This window comes from Asparagus officinalis, chromosome 4, assembly GCF_001876935.1.
Source record: "Asparagus officinalis chromosome 4, Aspof.V1, whole genome shotgun sequence".
NCBI lineage: Eukaryota > Viridiplantae > Streptophyta > Magnoliopsida > Asparagales > Asparagaceae > Asparagus > Asparagus officinalis.
The window spans coordinates 12,644,103-12,666,225 of record NC_033797.1 but is presented as its reverse complement, the minus strand read 5'-3'; the positions used below and the strand labels follow the sequence as shown (position 1 = coordinate 12,666,225).

The 22,123-nt window shown below is 38.5% G+C and overlaps 1 protein-coding gene across 1 annotated transcript; it reads left to right on the top strand.

Annotated features, from left to right (window-relative positions):
• On the top strand, positions 74-16,398 carry LOC109838200 (MLO protein homolog 1-like). Its single transcript, XM_020406659.1, is given in 18 exon segments — positions 74-318; positions 1,115-1,187; positions 2,041-2,112; positions 2,114-2,144; positions 7,729-7,791; positions 8,560-8,789; positions 9,211-9,327; positions 9,446-9,487; positions 9,489-9,507; positions 9,622-9,707; positions 10,692-10,766; positions 10,927-11,015; positions 11,097-11,146; positions 11,228-11,268; positions 14,960-15,133; positions 15,795-15,830; positions 15,914-16,042; positions 16,150-16,398. Coding segments are annotated over 18 exon segments (1,821 nt in total).

The window sequence follows — 22,123 nt, the reverse complement described above, 5'->3', positions numbered from 1 at the left end:
AAATGTTGGGGCAACGAAATGAGATGATATTTTTGATTGGTCGTTCTTTTCTGAAAAAAAAAATCGGCGTTTAATGTCGAGCATTGGTTTTGGTATTCGGGCTTCGACATATATGAGTCATCTTAACCATAGGTTACCGACTGCTGCGTTTGAAGATTTAGGATCTGGTGGAGCTGCTTCATATTTTGGGTTACGTCGGATGTTTAGTTACCTAACATTTGGTCACATCGACGATGTGAGATTTGATCCGATAACACATTTGAAATTCAGAGGCTCGTTTGGTTATCAGTTGGGAGATTCTGATTTTGTTCTGAGCAGGTATGTCATATTTAACTCTCAACAGGTGAAGAGTGTTGCTCAGATCATTGGGATATCGTAGCGGGTGGAGGGTGATGCTACTCCACGTTGGGTGGAGATTACTTCACATACTCCAGATCATATTGCATCGTTTGAGATTCTAGCTGAGGTGACACAGTTTGGGAATTATTTGGATTTGGATGCAGATGATGAGTTGGTTTTGGATTCGAGTGCAGCTTGTGAACATAGTTTGGATTTGAATTTGACCGTTGGTTCATCTCAGGTTGAGGTGTTTAGTTTATTTCACTTTGAGGTCATTGGGAGTTCTATCAGCCGCAGATTTGTTGGTGAAAAGTTAAGAACTCTTCTATTGGATTGAGGGCTTTTGGAAGCCATTTGATGAACTACGTGAATGCTTGATTTCTTGGGCAAGAGGATACGTAGACAGTCATTTATGATGCAGACGGTTTGGTGAGTTGATACCGATATTTGGAGTTTGTTCGCATTCTCGTTTGGGTTCGCGACTTGTTGTGGATTGAGTCCGTTGTCGTGGATTTGTTCACTTCGTACTGGATGCAACAAGTGAGACGTTTGGTTAGTATTAATGTCGGCTCAGTTTTGGAAAAACTTCGTCGAGGTGGAGAATTGTTGGATAGCATTTCCTAATATATTTTCTAATTTATTTTAGTAACAGGTTATTAGGATTACTAATCTGTTTTGGTAACAGGATTTCAAATCTGTTTTGGTAACAGGTTATTAGGATTCCTAATCTGTTTTGTTTTTTGTTTTAGAATTTCTAGTATGTTTTTGATTTTAGGATTTCTATATATATAGAACGATTGGAAGAGGGAATTAAGCAGCGAAGGGGATATTTAGAGCACAGAAAAGAGGTATTTTCTGAAGCTATTGGTTAGGGTTTTGTTTGGAGAGAATTAGAGCTTTGTTGGTGAGATTAATTGGTGAGTTTGTGTGATTTTGTAATCTCAGTTTGTACTCTTCCTCTCTATTAGTGAAAACTTTATCCTCTTCTTGCCCCGTGGACATAGGCAACTTGTCGAACCACGTTAAAATTGGTTGTATGAGTTTGTGTCGTTATTTTGCATTATTTGGCCTTCTCTTGGTGTTTGTTTAATTTGGTCTCTCGAAGCACATCCGTTTGATTTTGGCTTTCGCCGCACACAACAAGTGGTATCAAAGCACAACAAGGGTGTATCCTGGTTCCTAAAATACTACAGGCAGAATGAAAATGTCGATTCAAATATGACTTGACCGGGCATCGCTATGGAGGTCTCATTCTTTCTCTCAAAAAATAAATAATTAATTAAAATGGCACAAATGATGAGGTAGTTGTGGAATTTTACCATGTACAAAATCAAACATTAAAACCCAACCCTTTCCTTGTTCCTTTCATGCATTAAATTCCATCACATAACCGCCCACCAGCTAATCTGGTAGAACACTTACAAGTCAAGTCCAATTAACCGTGGCATCACTCAGACCTTGTATTTTACGAATAGACCTCGGCTGGTGGAGGAGAGAAAAAAAAAAGCATGGATACTTTGAAGCTGGCAGCAAATTTCCAACCTTTACAAGCCTTGGCCCTCGTATGTCCGCTACAACTGCTCTTGGCTCTGCTCCTCTGTGTGCTCACTAGCGATAAAATGGAGATGAAATTAACTATATATACTTACCTTCGAGCTATTCCCTTCCCCAACGGCTTTAGAGAGGGGAAAGAGTTAGCAGAGAGATCGACAGCTGAAGGAGACACCGAGCTGGGCAGTGGCGCTAGTGTGCTTGGTGATGGTGGTCATATCTAATGCTTATGGAGCACGGGATTCATAAACTTGGACACGTGAGAGTTCTACAAGTTTTTTGTGTTTGCATTTTTGGAAGCACTAACTAGCTTCCTAATTGTTGTTTGGTTAGCTTTGGTTAATGTTTGTGTTGTTGCTATATAGTGGTTTCATATGTTAGAATGGGGTGTAGATCAAACCTCATTACTGACGAGGAGCGCCGGCGAGGAGCTCCGACGAGCTCGATGTCGACGCAGGCGAAGCCACAGGCGAGATTGAGCTCGACGTTCGAACCCACCTCCCCGAGCTCTGCGTTCGAACCCCCCTTTTGCTGTGCGTTCGAACCCCCCTTCAACTCTGCGTTCGTTCGACCTCGGCGTCTTTGTTCGACCTCTGCGTTCGGCTCGAACTTGGCGTCGAAGCGAACGCTGGCGACAGGCTGTCGCCAGCTCTCCACATTCGGCTATAAAAACCCCCCTCTCTCGCCTAGGGTTTTGCCGCTGAGCCTTCCCCCTTTCTCCGATTTTTCTTCCCTGGCGGCGGCGGAAAACCCCCAAATTGCAGCTGCGATTTTGTGATTAAATCCCAACATTCAACAGTGGTTGAGGGGATTAAAGAAGAGAAAGAAATAGAGATTTAAAGAGGGGTTTTTTAATTGTGGGGTATTTATTCTCAAGTGAGAATTGAAAGGGTTCATACCCTTTAATTATTAACACTGTAGCTACAGTGTTTATTTGAGAAATCTCAGTTTTGAGATCTGCTCCTAAATTGTAATTTCTTGTTTGATTAATAAGAAATTATCTGTGTGGCTCCCGAGGACGTAGGCAGTTGCCGAACCTCGTTAAATCTTGTGTACTGTTCTCTATTCTGCGTTTTTCGTTGCATTAGGGATTTCGGCCTTTAAATTCCCAACAACTGGTATCAGAGCGTGAAACGATCTAGAACAAGTCAGATTCAAGTGGGAGCCATGGCCACAGATGAGGCAAAAATGAGACTTGAGAAATTTGATGGAACAGATTTCGGATTCTGGAAAATGCAGATAGAGGATTATCTGTATCAGAAAAATCTGTATCAACCACTATCGGGGAAGAAGCCAGATTCTATGAAGGCAGATGAGTGGAACCTTCTAGATAGACAAGCCCTCGGAGTTATCAGATTGACGTTGACTCGCAATGTTGCGTTCAACATAGCGAAGGAGAAGACCACGGCGGGTCTTATGACAGCACTCTCAAACATGTATGAGAAGCCATCAGCTGCGAACAAAGTTCATTTGATGCGATGGTTATTCAATCTGAAAATGGCGGAAAGCGCGTCAGTAGCACAACACCTCAATGAACTTAATACGGTTACAACCCAATTGAGTTCAGTTGAGATTGAGTTTGATGAAGAAGTTTGGGCGTTGATATTGTTGTCTTCCCTACCAGAGAGTTGGAACGCTACAGTCACAGCTGTGAGTAGCAAGTTCGGCGACGTTCGTGATTTGGTTCTCAGTGAGGAGATCCGACGGAGAGAAACGGGTGAAGCTACAACCTCTTCAGTATTGCATACAGAGTCAAGAGGTAGAAATTCAACCAGAGGAAACGGACGAGGAAAATCAAACTTCAGAGGTAGATCAAAGGACAGGAGGTCCAAATCAAGGAATCCAAGCAACAGCTCGAAGGCTATCGAGTGTTGGAATTGTGGAAAGACCGGGCATTACAAGAATCAGTGCAAGAGTGCACAGAAGGAGAAGGAGGCGAAGGCAGAGGTGAATGTCACTTCCACTTCAGGAGGAGACGACGCATTGATATGCTCTTTGGAGAGCAAGGAGGAATCTTGGGTGTTAGATTCAGGAGCGTCGTTCCATGCTACCTCTCAGAAAGAATTCTTCGAGAAGTATACCCCCGGAAAACTTGGATATGTATATCTTGGTGATGATCAACCGTGTGCTATAGTGGGCAAAGGCGTGGTGAAAATTAAGTTGAACGGGTCAGTATGGGAGCTGAAGGATGTCAGATATATTCCCGACCTGAGAAAGAATTTAATATCTGTAGGCCAGTTGGCTGACGAAGGATATACCACGACCTTCCATGAAGATGATTGGAAGATCTCAAAGGGCGCAATGACAATTGCCCGAGGCAGGAAGACTGGTACCCTATATATGACAGCAGGTGCACGTTGTTCGATCTCAGTTGCAGCAAGCAATGAGACTTCAAAGCTGTGGCACCAGAGACTCAGTCATATGAGTGAGAAGGGGATGAAAATCATGCACACAAAGGGAAAACTCCCAGGACTGCAGTCAGTGGAGATGGATATGTGTGAAGAATGTATACTTGGAAAGCAGAAGAGAGTCAGCTTTCAGACAAGTGGCAGAACCCCCAGGAAGCAGAAGCTAGAGCTCGTTCACTCAGATGTTTGGGGACCAACCACCACTGCGTCGATTGGTGGGAAACACTACTTCGTGACTTTTATCGATGATCACACTCGGAAAGTATGGGTCTACTTTCTGAAACATAAGTCAGAAGTGTTTGAGGCTTTCAGAAGATGGAAAGCCATGGTCAAGAATGAGACCGGTCTGAGAATAAAGAAGCTCAGGACCGACAATGGCGGTGAATATGAAGACACCGGATTCAAGAAGTTCTGCTATGAGCACGGGATCAGAATGGAGAGAACCGTGCCCGGCACGCCTCAGCAAAATGGAGTAGCTGAGCGAATGAACCGAACGTTGACAGAGAGATCCAGAAGCATTCGAGTACAATCAGGCCTACCGAAGCAGTTCTGGGCAGAAGCGGTCAACACAGCAGCTTACTTGATCAACCGAGGTCCATCGGTTCCATTGGAGCACAGAATACCAGAGGAGGTATGGTGCGGAAAGGAGGTAAAACTCTCACATCTTAAAGTTTTCGGTTGTGTAGCTTACGTGCATATTAGTGATCAAGGCAGGAATAAGCTTGATCCCAAGTCAAAGAAATGCACTTTCATCGGCTATGGTGAAGATGAGTTCGGCTACCGCATTTGGGACAACGAAAACAAGAAGGTGATCCGGAGCAGAGATGTGATATTCAACGAGAAGGTGATGTACAAGGACATGCACAAGACTGACGACTCAGAGAGCGAGTCCATATTTATAGATGCAGATGATGTCCCGAGTAACCTCTCGGAAGAACCCAATGCAGAGGGTCCTCAGCAAGAAGAGCCTGTTGGACAAGATGGTGCGCAGGAGCCCGACGCACCAGCTCCGATATTAAGAAGATCTTCTCGTCCTCCTGTACCCAACAGGAGATATATGAACTATCTGTTGTTGACAGATGGTGGGGAGCCTGAAAGCTTTGATGAAGCTTGTCAGTGTGGAGATGCGAGCAAGTGGGAGCTTGCCATGAAAGATGAGATGAAGTCTCTCATCTCAAATCAGACGTGGGAGCTAGTTGAGTTGCCTACGGGTAAGAAGGCACTCCACAACAAATGGGTGTACCGGGTGAAAGAGGAGCATGATGATTCCAGAAGATATAAAGCCCGGCTAGTTGTCAAAGGTTTCCAGCAGAAGGAAGGAATTGACTACACTGATATTTTTGCTCCAGTGGTAAAGCTAAATACTATCAGGACCGTGATGAGTATTGTAGCAATTGAAGATCTTCATCTCGAGCAGTTAGACGTGAAGACGACGTTTCTTCACGGAGATCTAGAAGAGGAGATATACATGCACCAGCCAGAAGGTTTCTCAGAAGAAAAGAAGAAGAACCTGGTGTGCAGACTCAAGAAGAGCTTGTATGGCCTGAAACAAGCCCCAAGACAGTGGTACAAGAAGTTTGATGGCTTCATGCACAAGGAAGGTTTTCAGAAGTGCAACGCCGACCACTGTTGCTACTTCAAAAGATATCAGTCCAGCTATATCATCCTACTGCTGTATGTTGATGATATGTTAGTTGCAGGAGCAGATATGGAGGATATCAGAGTTTGAAGCAGCAGCTGTCAAAGGAGTTTGACATGAAGGACTTGGGTCCAGCGAAGAAGATCCTTGAAATGCAAATCACGAGAGATAAGAAGAGAGGTCTCTTGCAGTTATCTCAGACGGAGTACATCAACCGTGTTTTGCAGAGATTTAACATGGGCAACGCCAAGCCTGTGAGCACACCCTTGGCCAGCCACTTTCGTCTATCGAAGAATCAGTCTCCTCAGTCAGAAGAAGAGAACGAAAGTATGACTCAGGTTCCTTACGCCTCAGCTATCGGAAGTTTGATGTACGCTATGGTCTGTACGCGACCAGATATTGGCCATGCAGTGGGAGTGGTCAGCCGGTTTATGTCGAATCAAGGAAAAGCTCATTGGGAAGCGGTCAAGTGGATTCTGAGATATCTACGAGGCACCACACAGAAATGTTTGCACTTTGGTAAGGGAGAGGTAGAAGTGCAAGGGTACGTAGATGCAGACTTCGGCGGCGAAGTTGATCACCGAAGAAGCACCACCGGCTATGTATTCACCGTTAGAACTACAGCTGTTAGTTGGATGTCACAGGTACAGAAGATCTTTCCCTTATCCACTACAGAAGCTGAGTACGTTGCAGTGACTGAAGCCAGTAAAGAGATGATATGGCTTCAGGGTTTGTTGACAGAGCTGGGATTCAAACAGGAGAAGAATGTTTTACACAGTGATAGCCAGAGTGCGATACACTTGGCGAAGAATTCCGCATTTCATTCTAGAACGAAGCATATTGCGCTTCGGTACCACTTCATCAGATCCCTGTTGGAAGATGACGTGTTGAAACTGGAAAAGATTCCAGGAAGTAAGAATCCAGCAGACATGTTAACAAAGACGGTGACTGTTCAAAAACTGGAGTTGTGCGCAATTTCAGTTGGCCTTCATGCATAAGATGATGAGGGCGGAGCCACACAAGAAGAGGAGCTTGATGAGATAGCCTGTTGACGGCGGTTTGATCTCCAAGTGGGAGATTGTTAGAATGGGGTGTAGATCAAACCTCATTACCGACGAGGAGCTCCGACGAGCTCGATGTCGACGCAGGCGAAGCCACAGGCGAGATTGAGCTCGGCGTTCGAACCCACCCCCCGAGCTCTGCGTTCGAACCCCCTTTTTGTTGTGCGTTCGAACCCCCCTTCAACTCTGCGTTCGTTCGACCTCGGCGTCTTTGTTCGACCTCTGCGTTCGGCTCGAACTTGGCGTCGAAGCGAACGCTGGCGACAGGCTGTCGCCAGCTCTCCACATTCGGCTATAAAACCCCCCTCTCTCGCCTAGGGTTTTGCCGCTGAGCCTTCCCCCCTTCTCCGATTTTTCTTCCCTGGCGGCGGCGGAAAACCCCCAAATCGCAGCTGCGATTTTGTGATTAAATCCCAACATTCAACAGTGGTTGAGGGGATTAAAGAAGAGAAAGAAATAGAGATTTAAAGAGGGGTTTTTTAATTGTGGGGTATTTATTCTCAAGTGAGAATTGAAAGGGTTCATACCCTTTAATTATTAACACTGTAGCTACAGTGTTTATTTGAGAAATCTCAGTTTTGAGATCTGCTCCTAAATTGTAATTTCTTGTTTGATTAATAAGAAATTATCTGTGTGGCTCCCGAGGACGTAGGCAGTTGCCGAACCTCGTTAAAACTTGGTTTACTTTTTCTATACTGCGTTTCTGTTGCATTAGGGGTTTCAGCGTTAAATTCCCAACATCATAAACATCATAATAAGGCTATGAGTGAAGCTTTGGAGAAGATCAAAGCAGGTATATATGAGAATATAAAGCTCTTGTCAAGCTTCTTTTTGTCATGGCCCTTTATTAAAGAAAAAAACTACCATGAAGTAATCAAAGTTTTTGCACTAAAATGAACAGTTTTATTGGTGGAAAATAGCACAAACTAAATATACCACATACAGACATGCTATCAAAAAATTACCCATGAGGTAAATACCATGAAATTTAATATATATTTTACAAAAGCTGCATGAATTTTCAAATAAAATCAATAAATTACTATGAACGTTTACATTATTGTCATTTAACTATCTTGGACTCTAGGTGTTATCATAAAGCTATAACATATTTTTCTACAGTTGTGTTATTTATCTGTTAATTTGAAAGCTTGTGGTAGTTTCTACAATAAAATAGTTTATGATACTTTTGTGCAAAATCTCTAATACTTCATGGTAGTTTTGTCAAATTGTCCATTTTTCATCTCAAAACAGAGGTTTTTATTTAAAAGGATACAAAAATCATTTTCTTAATTCTTTTCAAAGGTCGTCGCTTTTATTAACAACAATAAAACTTTTATTGCAACTTTTTCGGGTCAGCTACATGAATCCTACACTTCCATTCAATTCCTTTGAGTACTATCTCTCGTGCATAATCATATCTTTCTTAATGGTTTCTAACCAAGTTCCCTTAAGCCTACATCTAGTTGATGACTATCAATGTCGTTAAACTAAACACAATAGCTTCCATTTCAAGTTTTTGTGGGTTAGTTATCTATATACCTAGTCACGTGACATGCAGAGTTGATGCTTTTGGGCTTCATATCCCTGCTTCTCACTCTTGGACAAGATCAAATTTCTAAAATATGCATCCCCGCTAAAGCTGGGAATGTTATGCTCCCATGTAAACAGTCCGACAATTGCTGCCATGATGACAATAATAACAGGAGAAAATTACTCTCGTGCGATGATGAAGGACACTGGCGCCGTGTTCTAGCAGAAGCAGTGATAGATCATTGCTCCAAGTATAACGTAAGGAAAACATATCGCTTTTAGTAAAAGAAGTATTATCATTTGGGTATATAATTTCATTATTTAGTTGTAAGGCAAATTATGATAATATCTAACTTGAGTTTCTAACCTAAGTTTCTTACATATGAATTTATCATGGTAAACATGCACAAGTACAGATATAATACGAAAACTAGGATGTTGATATAAGAGGCGTCACAGGTCTAAAGAAAAGCTACTGATAGGGAGTTAACCTTCTTTTGTACAGAGAAAGAAAAAATAAACAGAGAAACGATAATAAGAATTTATAGACTTACTAATGACAAGAATTTAAAGAAATGCGTAAATTTGATCCATGTATCCCAGCAGTGGTTTTGACTCAAGTACAAAGGGTTTGTGAATCTACGATTATTAATATCGATCGATTTTGTTGATTTTGCAGGATAAAGTGCCATTGATCTCAAAAAAAGGAATGCATCAGTTGCATATTTTCATCTTTGTAGTTGCCATATTCCATGTTCTCTATAGTGTTCTCACCATGGCTTTAGGAAAAGCAAAAGTAAGCAATCTTCATGCCACAAATGCTTGTATAAGAAAATTGAGATTTTATATACTTAAGAATTCAACATCCTTCCTTCATAATCAAAGTAAATAAGTTGTTTACTTGCTATTGATAGATAAAGAAATGGAAGGCTTGGGAAGCTGAGACTGCCTCACTATAAATATCAATTTACTAATGGTAAGTTTTCTTTCTGAAATACATCATAGAAATTTTTTTCATTTGAAAGATACGCCTTTCCTTCAATACTGATATGTGACATTATTTATTTATTTATTTATTTATTTTTTGCAGATCCCGCTAGGTTTAGGTTTTCTCATCAAACTTCTTTTGTGAAGCGCCATTTCGGCATGTCTAGCACTCCGGGCATAAGATGGATAGTAAGAGACAATTCCTCATTTACTAGCATCTATGCAATGCATATATTCAATGCAAATGTAGATTGTTATAATAACTACAAGCAATAATTTTAAGCAATGACGTATAATTGAGATAAAATTATACATAAAATGCAAACGCATACAAACAAAAGCTCTTGATTTGTTTGATTAAAAAAAATTCCTCCTTAAACAGCACATGGTTGAATTCCACAAGACTAGCAGCCAACCAATATGGGTAAAGAATTATTAACATGGACTCTGTCAAACACAATAAATAACCAACTTCTAACAGAACTAGTAGTTAAGTCATATTCACATAAAACAAAGTACCAAAAGGCTGCTTAGTTCTTGGTATACAGTTGTAATTATTTGCACTGGAAATAGTGAAAACTAACGAGGCAATGAAATATACCTGAAAATAGTGAAAACTAAACCACTTCAGACCCAAAATGCCACTGAAAACTTAGATCAATAATCTTTGCACTTGAAAACCAGATCCAGATCCATCACAATTCGATATCTCCACAATTTTCCTACACCTGCAACAAAGTAAAAACTTTATAACAGAATCCAATATCAAGAAATAAATATCCTTACTGCAAAGAATCCAATACATTTAACTCTTCTCTTCCAATTGAGGATTTTTCAGTACTTCTGTATATAATCAAGGATACTTATGCATTCCCGAAACCAGATATCTTACCTCAACGAAGTACAGTTCCAAAAATTAATAGGAAAACACAAGTTATCCGACCATTGGCAAGAAACTTCCGTAAGATCAACGTGAAAGATGCTTTACCCTCATGTTCCTCCTTTGGATGTATTTACAGAAAGGAATTCTGTAAATTTAGCAGATAAATGCTAAATAATTACAGCGAGCAACAGAATCCAAATACCAGAAAGAACACGTGTCATAATTTTTGCTAATGAAATAAGAAAGATATATCCTGAAAATTTTTCTACTGTATATCTTATGTATACAAGTTAGCATATTTCAGACAATTCTTTGCTTCAGTGACAAAGGTGGACTACTTGACAATGTGCCATGGTTTTATCAATGTAAGATGAAACTGCCGTGCAGTATTCTCTACTTCAACTAGTAGAATCTCTCTTCTTTCTTTTTTTTTTTTTTTTTTTGGAGAATCTCTCTTCTTTTTTTTTTTTTTTTTTTTTGGTGATAAATGTTCTGATTTATTTCATATAAAATTATGGCTTACAGGCTCATTTATCTCCAAATAGCAAATTTGATTTTCACAAATATATAAAGAGGTCTCTAGAATACGACTTCAAGATCATTGTTGGCATCAGGTCTCATATCTCTCACTCTAATGATAAACTATCTGCAAAGTTCTTTTACAATTTCTCTGATTTATGAAGTTCTATCAACAGCTTCACAGAATGGCTTATGGCAATCAACATGATGTTACTTGATGTATATAGTAAGTGATTATTATTGTTATGCATAAATTTTAAAATAATGAATACAATACATTTTTAATTCTCCTCACTTTTAGATGTAGAATGCTATGTACTTGTATGGATATCCTTTGTGCCACTTACAGTAAGACATTACTTCATAGCTCATTCGTTTTTACTTATAGTAAGACATATCTTACGTTGATCCAAAAGTATGACAAAAACATGTCTTACATTGATTCAAAAGTATGACACTTACACAAAACTATGACACAAAACTCATGCATGTTTGCAATATTTTGCTTAGAATATAAAGGCGATCTAGTCTGCAATAGGTTGTCTACATGTTCTACGATTGTGACCATACTGTTGACATCTACTACATTGTAACTCTTTATGGGGAATTGGGGATTCAATCCTGAAGGAATGTGCTTAGTTCTTGGTCTTCCACGAAGAATTGTTATTGTTGGCGGCCGAATCACCATATTTTCATCATCTACATATGGCTTGTTATCGCCAGGAATTGGGTATATTGGAAAGGAGTAACATTTACGGTATGTCTCCACACTAAAGTAGTGAGAAATATAGGAGTAAAGAATGTCGTTATTTTGTCGAATTACTGTAGCCGCATGTTTGCAAGGTAGCCCCAACTACTTGCCAAGTGCATGTGTGATCATTCAAATCTACTTTAACGGTGGAGAAATCATATACCCGTACCTTTCTGTAGTAGTAAAAGTAGCATAAAGACAACATGATTTGCTCATTGATATGAATATGGTGCTCTTCCACAATAGGAAAAATGATGTGTTCCACTTGTGGAATGCCTCCCGCCTTTCAAAACTCATCTTCATCATTTTCTTATGAATATCATCAATTGTTTAGGTAATTGGCAAATAACGAGCTTCTTTGTTCCAAGAATTGAATGACCTCCCGCTAGGTTTGATATCAATCATCCATATCTACACGCATATCAATAAATAGTAAGTATAGAGATACATATATCTAAATGATTTACATATAAAATTTGCATAAATTAAAATATTAACATTTCCCATGAAAGTAGTAATTAGCCCAATTTTCTGGACTCATCTTCAACATTTCATCATAGGCAATCTCTGATTTGTTTCGTAGCTCGTTGTATTCATTGTCATAGGAACGAGATGTGTATGCATAAGCAGCTCTCTTCATAGTTTGCACACATTCATCTTGTAAAAGTAGCGTAATGCCTTTCTTTGATAAGTTATTCTTAAAATTAGCCAAAAGATGAATACAATAAAAGTGATGTGACCATGGAAAGCATTTCTTTATGGAATTTTGAAGTCTTTTGTCCCTATCAAATATTAAAACCAGCTCATCATCTAGAGTATATGGATATTCATCATTGAAGAGAATGTCTCGAATGCATTCCAAAAAGCATTCACAATTACTCTCATTCTCCGTCCCGCATATGCAAATTGCTACCGAAAACATTCACTCATCTTCATTTAGAGCAGTTACAGCAAGTAAGGTTCATTTATACCTATAACTAATAAGAGCAATTATGAAACAAAGTCTAATATGTTATTATGAAGAATGGTACATTAATGCAAGTTTTGATTAGATTGACCTCTGTCATACCTATCAAAAAGATGTAAACCATCCAAGAACAACATTGACCCGCATCCCTCTATAAACCCCTTCCAACAAACATAATAAGACACAAATACTCTTGTAAATCTTTCATCTTCATGCTCTAAGTGAACAATTAATCATGGATTAGTTTCCATATTTATACTTATACCATCGGAGTTGGTCATACGAATATTTAGTATCATCATACAATTCACGTTGAGCTAGCTCTTTTCCCCACCAAATTTTATAATAAGGGATGTCCAAACCAAATTCTATTTTAAGCTTCTTCTAAAAATCAATTGAGTGATAAGTGGGTTGTTCTTCCAAGATGGATTTGATATGATTAGCATTCCACTTATAAAATACTCATCTATATCCTTCCTTTCCTATGCCTCCTCCCAAACAATTATGAGAACTATAATTTTTTTTACATAAAATTGATCATTATCTGTATGATGGGTGCAATGAATCATCCATTCACAGTTTGTCGCCTTGCATTTTGTTGTCACTCATTTGCATTCATTTTTTACAAAAATAAAGTTAAAACCTCATGCAATAGAGTAATTACTTAAACTCCGCCGATAATGCTTAACATCATCAAATTCTTGACCAACACTTCTAATTGCATTGTGTCATGCAAGAGGAATCATACTAGAGCTCCCAACTTCCCAAGACATTTTGGGAAGACGAAGGATTTTGTGAATAAGAAGCATGTTCTTCACTAGAAGGGATGTACATATTTCTGCATAGAAAATTGTATAAGAGTTAAAGAAAGTTAAAACTTTAGAATTAACGGTAAAAATATAAATGTACATCAAAAGTGTAAATGTCCTTATATGGATGGTATTAGATTGTTGCCCAAATAATATCTTTCGATTCATCTCAGCATTCATAATAACTACGTTCTCCTTGTAACTTCAATGTATATTGAACATTATCGAGACCTCATCATCATCACATACACACACATAAATTTCTTGTGTGTGGGGGACTTTGTAAGTCAAGTGCATCATGTTTGCACTACAAACAATTAGACTTTGCACCGCAACCACCAAATCATTGTAACTCCCATTGACATATAATTTTAAAAAGTGATTATTTCCTCTAAAATCCGTCAATGCATAATACAATTCTTCATCCATCTATGTTTTGTCACAAAAAATAAACAAATTTATGGAAATTTTCATCAAAGATTGACAACTAAAATCAACTTTAACTAACAATAAAATGAGTGGTTGAGAAATAATTTTCATGAATAAAATGAGAAATTAATGTGAAATAATAATGTGAAATAATTAATGTGAAATAATAATGTGAAATTAATGAGTGATTGACTAAAATCAAATTTAACTAAAATTTCATCAAATTTAACTAATTTAACTAATTTTTATGAATTCATGAATAATAATGAGAAATTAATGTGACATAATAATGTGAAATTATGTGAAATTAATGAGTGGTTGACTAAAATCAAATTTAACTAAAATTTCATCAAATATAACAAATTTAACTAATTTTATGAATTCATGAATAATAATGTGAAATCATTGTCATGAATAAAATAAGAAAATAATGCTATAAACTTAGTAGTTGAGTTAAATGCAAAATTATACCTTTAATTGCTAAGAAAGTGATGAATATCCACCAAAATCACACCCTATACATTAATGAAGTTGAGAATTAATTGATGGATTCATAAGAGTGGGTGAGAATTAATTGATAGGCTTATAAGAGGGGAAGAATGTAGTAAAGAGAAAATAATGGATGAGAGATGGAAATTAATTGGGAAATAGAGAGAGAGAGAGAGAGAGAGAGAGACGGGTGGGAACCATGGGGGGTTCCCACCATTTCTCTCCTCTCTTGCGCCTAACCGCATTTAATGCGATGTGTAGGCGCGGGAGGGGAGAGAAATGGAGGAACAGCCCCCGTCTCTCTCTCTCTCTCTTTCTCTCTCCATTTTATTAAGTTTTTTAATTTTTTTGAAAGAGGCCCACTTAATCAAGAACACATGAGATATCATGGAAGGGTATAATCAGATTTTAAAGAAAATTGGGGGCCCACATATGCAAGTATTGTATTGTGGAAGTTGGGTTTAAAGGCAAATACAAAAGGATAATTGGGTTTAAAGATACAAACAATAGTTATTGGGTTTATAGATAAAGTAGAGTAAACAATTGGGCCTAGAAATAAAAAACCCCTATTATAAATTTGATGCAACCGTGTAGGTCCTTCTGCTGGTTGGTATGAAACTGGAAATTATCATCATGGAGATGGCTCATCAAATCCAAAACAAAACAACTGTCATCAAGGGAGCTCTAGTTGTTGAACCAAGTAACTCATATTTTTGGTTCAATAACCCCAAGTGGATCCTTTTCCTAATACAGCTGACCTTATTTCAGGTATTGTCTGTAAAAGATAAAATTTTCTTAGCCTGTTTGTACATAATAAAGCTAGTATATTCGGCATTTTACAGTTTTCTAATAGGCAATGTAGTATATGTATGCAGTGGAATGGCATGATAAGTGTTTTTGCATTTAACAGTCAGTTTTGCAAACTACCTAAAATGGCCATCTTGGAAGGGGGGAAAAAACATTTCTTACTGTTACACAAAAGGTTTTCTTGAGGCAAATTCTATACAGTGACAAGCTAGATGTAAAATACTTGTTGAGCAACGTTGAGAATTAATGCATAATAGCAACATGTCAAAGGCATAAAAAAGTACTTGTCCTCCTCAATACAGCATTCCTAACAACCTCACAATTAAACATTTTGCCAAATTGCTATAAAAGAAGATGGACTTAATACTCATTATTAACTAATTGTTTTACTAGTGTGCACCCCGTGCAAAGCACGGCCTCCATTTTTTTATTTTTACTACAGTAATTCTGTATTTAAATACAGTTTTTGTAAGTACCACAGTAATATATTGTAGCATGAATAGTTCTCTTTGGATCCTCCTATTGTGCTACAGCGATAATATTACAGTATTTACTGTAGTATGAATAGTGAATCTTGGATTCTCCCATTATTATAGAGGAATAGATGTTGATAACCATCGAGAACGCATTCCAGGTGGCACACTTTTTGTGGATATGGGTATGTTAAAGCTAAGGGTCCTTTTTTTCCGGCAACATCATATCCATGGTTAACATACTTATTGTGTATCGAAATTCTTGCAGTATCCATTTGGCTTGAAATATTGCTTTCATGGTAATCTCCCCATTAGCATAGCAAAGATTGCAATGGGAATTGGTCTTCAAATCATGTGTAGCTATATCACCTTCCCAATTTATGCCTTGGTGACACAAGTGAGTTGTTCCGATTTTTACAAATTGGTTGTATTTCAGCGGCACACTATTTACATTTCTTGCGAGTTGGAAAATGTACAACTGAAAAAAGAGTTTTGTAACTATAGGTGGGTTCCCACATGAAGAAGACTATTTTTGAAGAACAAACTGTGAAAGCTCTACTCAAGTGGCGAGAAACCGCAAGAAGAAGAAAAAAGCTTAAAGGTACCAGATCAGATGTTCCTTCAGGATACGCAAGAGGAGAAAATACACCTAGCAGAGGATCATCGTCTGTACATTTGCTTCACAAGTACAAGTCAAGTTCAGCAGACGCAGAAAGCTCCTCAAACTCACCTAAGGTTTTACCACTCAGATAATGATGCCTCCGAGATGGAGGCTCCAACATTCAAATGGCATGGTGAATATGAACCTAGGAGATCAGACCCTAGAGTTGAAGATGCAAATATTGTAATTCGTGATTTCACATTTTGCTCACCTAACTATGAATTTCAAGCAATTTTCCTCATGTGCTATACTAGTGAATGCATGAGATGCGTTATGTGGATATGTAACATGGGAATACATATAATAGATCAGCGAAGAAAATAAACGCATGAACAGATCTGAATAACATTGGTTATTCATAATTCTAATAAAACCAACTAGAAATTCCAACCTTATCTATCAGTAACAGACTCATTTTTAGTCAACGACTTTTAGAAAATTAATCTCACAAACAGAACATACATGATGCAGTTTTTACCATATATACGTAAATAATTTAAGGAGCAATATGTTTATGTTACATTAACTGGATTAACCAATTGATCCTAACTTCAAAAGTTGGTTCTGGAAATTTCATGGCCTTATACCTGTTTCTTTTTCCTTTTCCTCCAACACAATTAGGGGTTTTTGCATATATACCCCTAAAAATTTCCATGTTTTCAAATTTACCCCTGAAATTTTGGTATGTGCAAAACCACCCCAATTCTCTCACATTGTGTTTTCCTATCCTTCCCACTTGACGATTTTAGTTTTCAAACATAAAATATCGTAAACCTATTGTTGGACAATTTTGACATTGTCCTGTTTACAAAGCATTGATGTTAAGTTGGAGGGGTAGAAAAACCCAATGTGAGAAAATTGGAGGGTAATTTTGCAAGATTTGGAGGGTAATTTTGCGAACATGAAAGATTTGAGGGGTATATATATGCAAAAACCCCAAATATATCAGAATAAAATTGCCACCTCTCCTCTTCCCACTGTGCTAATTCCATTTACTAACATAATATGAGGATTAAGCAATCATTTCAATAGCAGGAACAAAAACTTACTACTGAGATGGATAAAAGGATTCAGAAATATCCCACTCAAATAAGAAGAGACAAAATATTATAATCAATTTAATCAAGAAAGTTAACAAGCACAGATGAAAACCTCACCAAACTACTAATAAGCAGATACAGGTCACCATCGCCAACAAGACAAACTGCTCGAGTACCAAAGGCCACCAATCTGGAAGGTCAAGAGAACAATAATTAGAACAACTATGTTGAGAAAACCCGCAAAATGCCCCCATTGTCAAAACAGATATGAATGCTTACCAATTTACCCAATCTCAACACTGAACCACCATTGCACCTTTTCTACTTGAATTAACCTTCTTTCTATCATAATTATGTTCTTCTATGTCCTAATCCCAGATCTGGAGAAGTCTGCCAGGGTGTTACAATATGTGCCACTTCTTTACCAAATGGGAGCTCAAACATTGCAACGGCCAGTAGCAGCAACACTGCAATCTTTCCACAATTATCTCCTATCTCTTCAGCCATGGCATCTGCATCTCCTGTCAATAGCACCACTAGCTTCACCAAGCTCATTGGATCCAGGAACCTCCCTGAGCCCACTTCATCTACCTCTCATGGCACCAATACCCAAGCGCTCACCAAGAAGTTTATTCATGTAACCAGCTGTGGGTATGAGGAGACATCTAAATAGTGGAACTTACAACTTGAGTTGATACTACCACTAAAGTAATGGTGCATTATGCTGTAATAAGAAAGCCAATATACTTTAATAAGTATTTGTTGAGAATGCAGATTAAGGTAAAGAAATGAAATATATGCTGCTGCATTGAAACTAAAGTAAAAGAAAGCCAATATACTTTAATAAGAGAATGCAGATTAAGGTTTGCATTGAAACTATAAGTAAAAGAAAGCCAATATACTTTAATAAGTATTTGTTGAGAATGCAGATTAAGGTTAAGAAATGAAATATATGCTGCTGCATTGAAACTAAAGTAAAAACAATAAGACTGAGCACAACTAAAGCAAAAACTATAAGACTCAGCACAAAGTGCAGGATAAGGTAAGGTAATTTAGGAATTATTACCTGATTTGCAATTTAAGAAAATAAAAACAATTTGCACTAGCAGGAATCGAACACAGGTACCGTGGAAGGGTACTATAAAATTGAATATATGCATGGGCTGTTAAAATTAGAAAGAAAAAAAGCCCCCCTCAAAAACTAGAGAAAAAGGGTGAAAGATTCAGATTGTTCCTGCAATTCCCTGCACTGAGAATCATTCTTAGGATCCAACCACAAATGAAAAATATAGCATTGAAAACGCAGGGCAACCCATAGTTCAGTAGTGTGATAAATTTCAAGAAACGCATAGGAGTCTCATGTGATCGTCGAATACCAATGAAACTAAAGGGAAAATTCTATAGGACGGTTATAAGACCAACTATGCTTTACGGGTCAGAGTGTTAGGCAATTAAAAAACATGTTCAAAAAATGAGTGTAGCATAAATGAGAATGTTGCGATGGTCTTGTGAGTATATATTAAAAGATAGGATAAGAAATGAGTGTATCCATAGTAAATTAGAGGTTGCTCCTATTGAGGATAAAATGAGAGAGAATAGATTACGATGGTTTGATCATGTACAATGGAGAACCCTTAGTGTGCTGATTAGGAAAAGCGATAATATTAGCGTTAACGGAATTAGGAGATCTAGAGGTAGACCTACAATGACTTGGTTAGAAGCAATTAAGAAGGATATCATTAGGACTAACTTAACGGAGGACATGACCAATAACAGAACGAAATGAAAAAATAGGATTTATGTAGCCGACCCCAAACATTTGGGATAAAGGCTTGATTGTTGTTGTTGTTGTATGGGCACACTATCCACCTTATTTATTCAATAATTGAAAATGGGAAAATCAAAATGTAAAGCATGAACATGTAAATTCCTCAATCAAAATTAGATTGATCAATGTACATTAAAAAGAAGAAGAACAACAATGCATGAAACTGTTCTCAAAATATAGTACCTTTTGAATTGCAGCAAGCCAAACAGTTGCAGGTAAATGAGTCATTCTGGAAGCTTTGGTATCAGAATCTGAAAATTAGCCATGGAAAATATATAAGATATATAATCACTCTATTAAAATTCATAGTGAATAAGTTCTCTTCTTACAAATTCTTTCATTCTGTCAAAAAGCCTTGAGAAGAAAACTTGGCTCACCCAAGGGCTTGTCAAATAGGTGGCTAAATACTGTCACAACTATTATTCTAATAAATCTGACAAAGCAATTGAGGGGAAAAAACATTTTTTGGCGCATTGCTTTGCAAATGCAACTAAGAAGGCAAAGATAGGTAAAACAAGCTTTTCTTGAGAAATGAATGCAGAACAAGGTAAAGCAGTGAAAGATAAGATGCAGCGTTGCACCTAAAGTAAAAGCCAAAAACTTGTTCAAGCAGGGACCAGAATGCAGAACAAGATTTTTTTTTTTTTACATTATATGAGACATTGCAATTTTATGAAATAATAAAGAAAAATATGCTTGTACCAGCCGTGAATCAAACCCGGCTCTGTACTGTGGCAGGGTACTATTCTACCACTAGACCACTGGTGCTCTGATGGCAGCCAAACCAGAACCTTTTTAACATGATACTACATGTTACCAACTGTATGATCATGGCACCATCACTTGCAGCTGACCAAAACTTTCCAGCATATGCAACTCTTCATCATCATCATCATCAATATTGGCATCCTTGAGCTCAAAAGCAATTTCCTACATGCAAAAACAGTTTACTATGATCAAGCTTGAGCATGCATGTAGCAAGGAACCATGAAAAAGAAATTTAAAATGAGGCAGAACACATTGCTGGCTAGACTAGTCCTATTGCCAAAATGAAAAATATGTTACCCAATCATCAAGCTTGAGATAAGCATGCACATAGGGAGGAATCATGAAAAAGGTAAATTTCAAAAAACCTCATAGTCACAAAATTATAAAGAATTTCTTGAAAATGATGGAATTGGTCAAAGAAACATTTAAAGCGAAGAGGAATACACCAAAACCTTCTACTAAAATCTACATAGCACAAACAAATCTATTGTGAAACCGTGCTGTATCGAACATGTCAAACATGTGTATCGTGAGTATTGTTATGAATAATATCTGTTGTGTCCATGATCGTGCAATAGACTAACCAACTTTTGTATGCGACATCAAATTCAACAAAATTACCCAATTGCTACATTGAACTTTTACCACAACACAATTTTGTGAATCCATGAAAGGACAGTCATATAATAACCAAACTGACTTGCAACCTTTTGGAGTTGGTGCCATGAACACTTGTTGTCCATTCATCATCACTAAAAAACACATTAACTCAATTCAATTGTCAAATCAAAGTAAAACTTTTCATGCAGAATAGATATGTGGATGATTTCTATTGCAAAAACTTTTCATGCAGAATAGATATGTGGATGATTTCTTGTTGACATTAGTAATATTTGTAAGGGGTTATGTGTAAGTTGTGTAGGGCCTATATAAGCCCAAGAGAAAGATGTCTATTCTTTCTTTCCGCTACTCCATTTTGAGCAGGTGTGTATGGACACGTAGTCTGGTGTTGTATTCCCTGAGCTGACAAGTATTCCCCTGTTTTTTTTTTTTGCTGCCCTTACCACACCCGAACCCCTCACCACACCCGAACCCCTCCAAACCCCCCCTAGCCGCTGCCACCTCGAACCCCCCCTCTTCACCATGCTGGACCTCGAGTTTGGCATTGGTTCCCTCGACTCAGTCCTCGAACTGATGACAGGAAGAGTATATATCTCACATCGATGAGATATATAACTGTTGGATTCTAGTTTCCTCTGAGAAACGAGAATTTGTTGAAAGATCTTACTCTTGTTGTGCAGCAAAAGTGCTGCCGAAATTTTTCACTGCGCACAACAAGGGTTTGGAGAACAGGTGTTGGATCTGAAGCTTGATCGATGGAGGAGATCATCAAGAAGTTGAACCCTGCGGAGGTGTCAACTTTGATGAAGTTGATGAAGTTGTCGGCTGATGAAAGCACGACAAGACCATCGAAGAAGTTGGAGCTTCCGACCATCGATCTGAAGCTTGATGGACCGAGTACCTACCTGAGCTGGTCACGACGGGTGAGATACACCCTTGCAGGGAGGAACCTGGAGGGTTACTTGACCGGAGAGAAGACAGAACCGGATGAGGACTCGGGAGGACGAGATGAGTGGAAGTCCACTCATATGTTGGTGTACATCTGGCTTCTCAACTCGTTGGTCCCGACGATCGCCGCCACGGTGGATGGCATTGAGAAGGTGAAGGATGTCTGGGAGAAGTTGAGGAGAACATATGATGGAGTGGGGAATAACCTGAGGGTGTTCCAGATTAAAGGAGAGATTGACGCCACAGTCCAGGGAGAGAGGACTGTACAAGAATATGCTACAGAGCTGGAGCGTCTGTGGCTGGATTATGACCATTTTTCTCCCCGGGCAAGCTGCAAGGACCCAGGATGTAAAGAGCGGGAGGCCTTTCTACAGGAGAGGACTATGGTGTTTCTTAAGGGATTGACATCAGAGTTCGCTCAGCGAATTGCATTACTGCTAGCTCAGCCGAAAATTCCCTCGCTTGAGGAGGCTGTCTCAGCTATGATCCAGGAGGAGACTCGCATTAAGCTGCAGGCTGGGACAGGTGGACTTCCTGTGGTGAAGTCAGCACTGGCAGCCTCTAGCAACACTGGATCTAGGGGAGAGACCCGACAGTGTTACAACTGCGGTG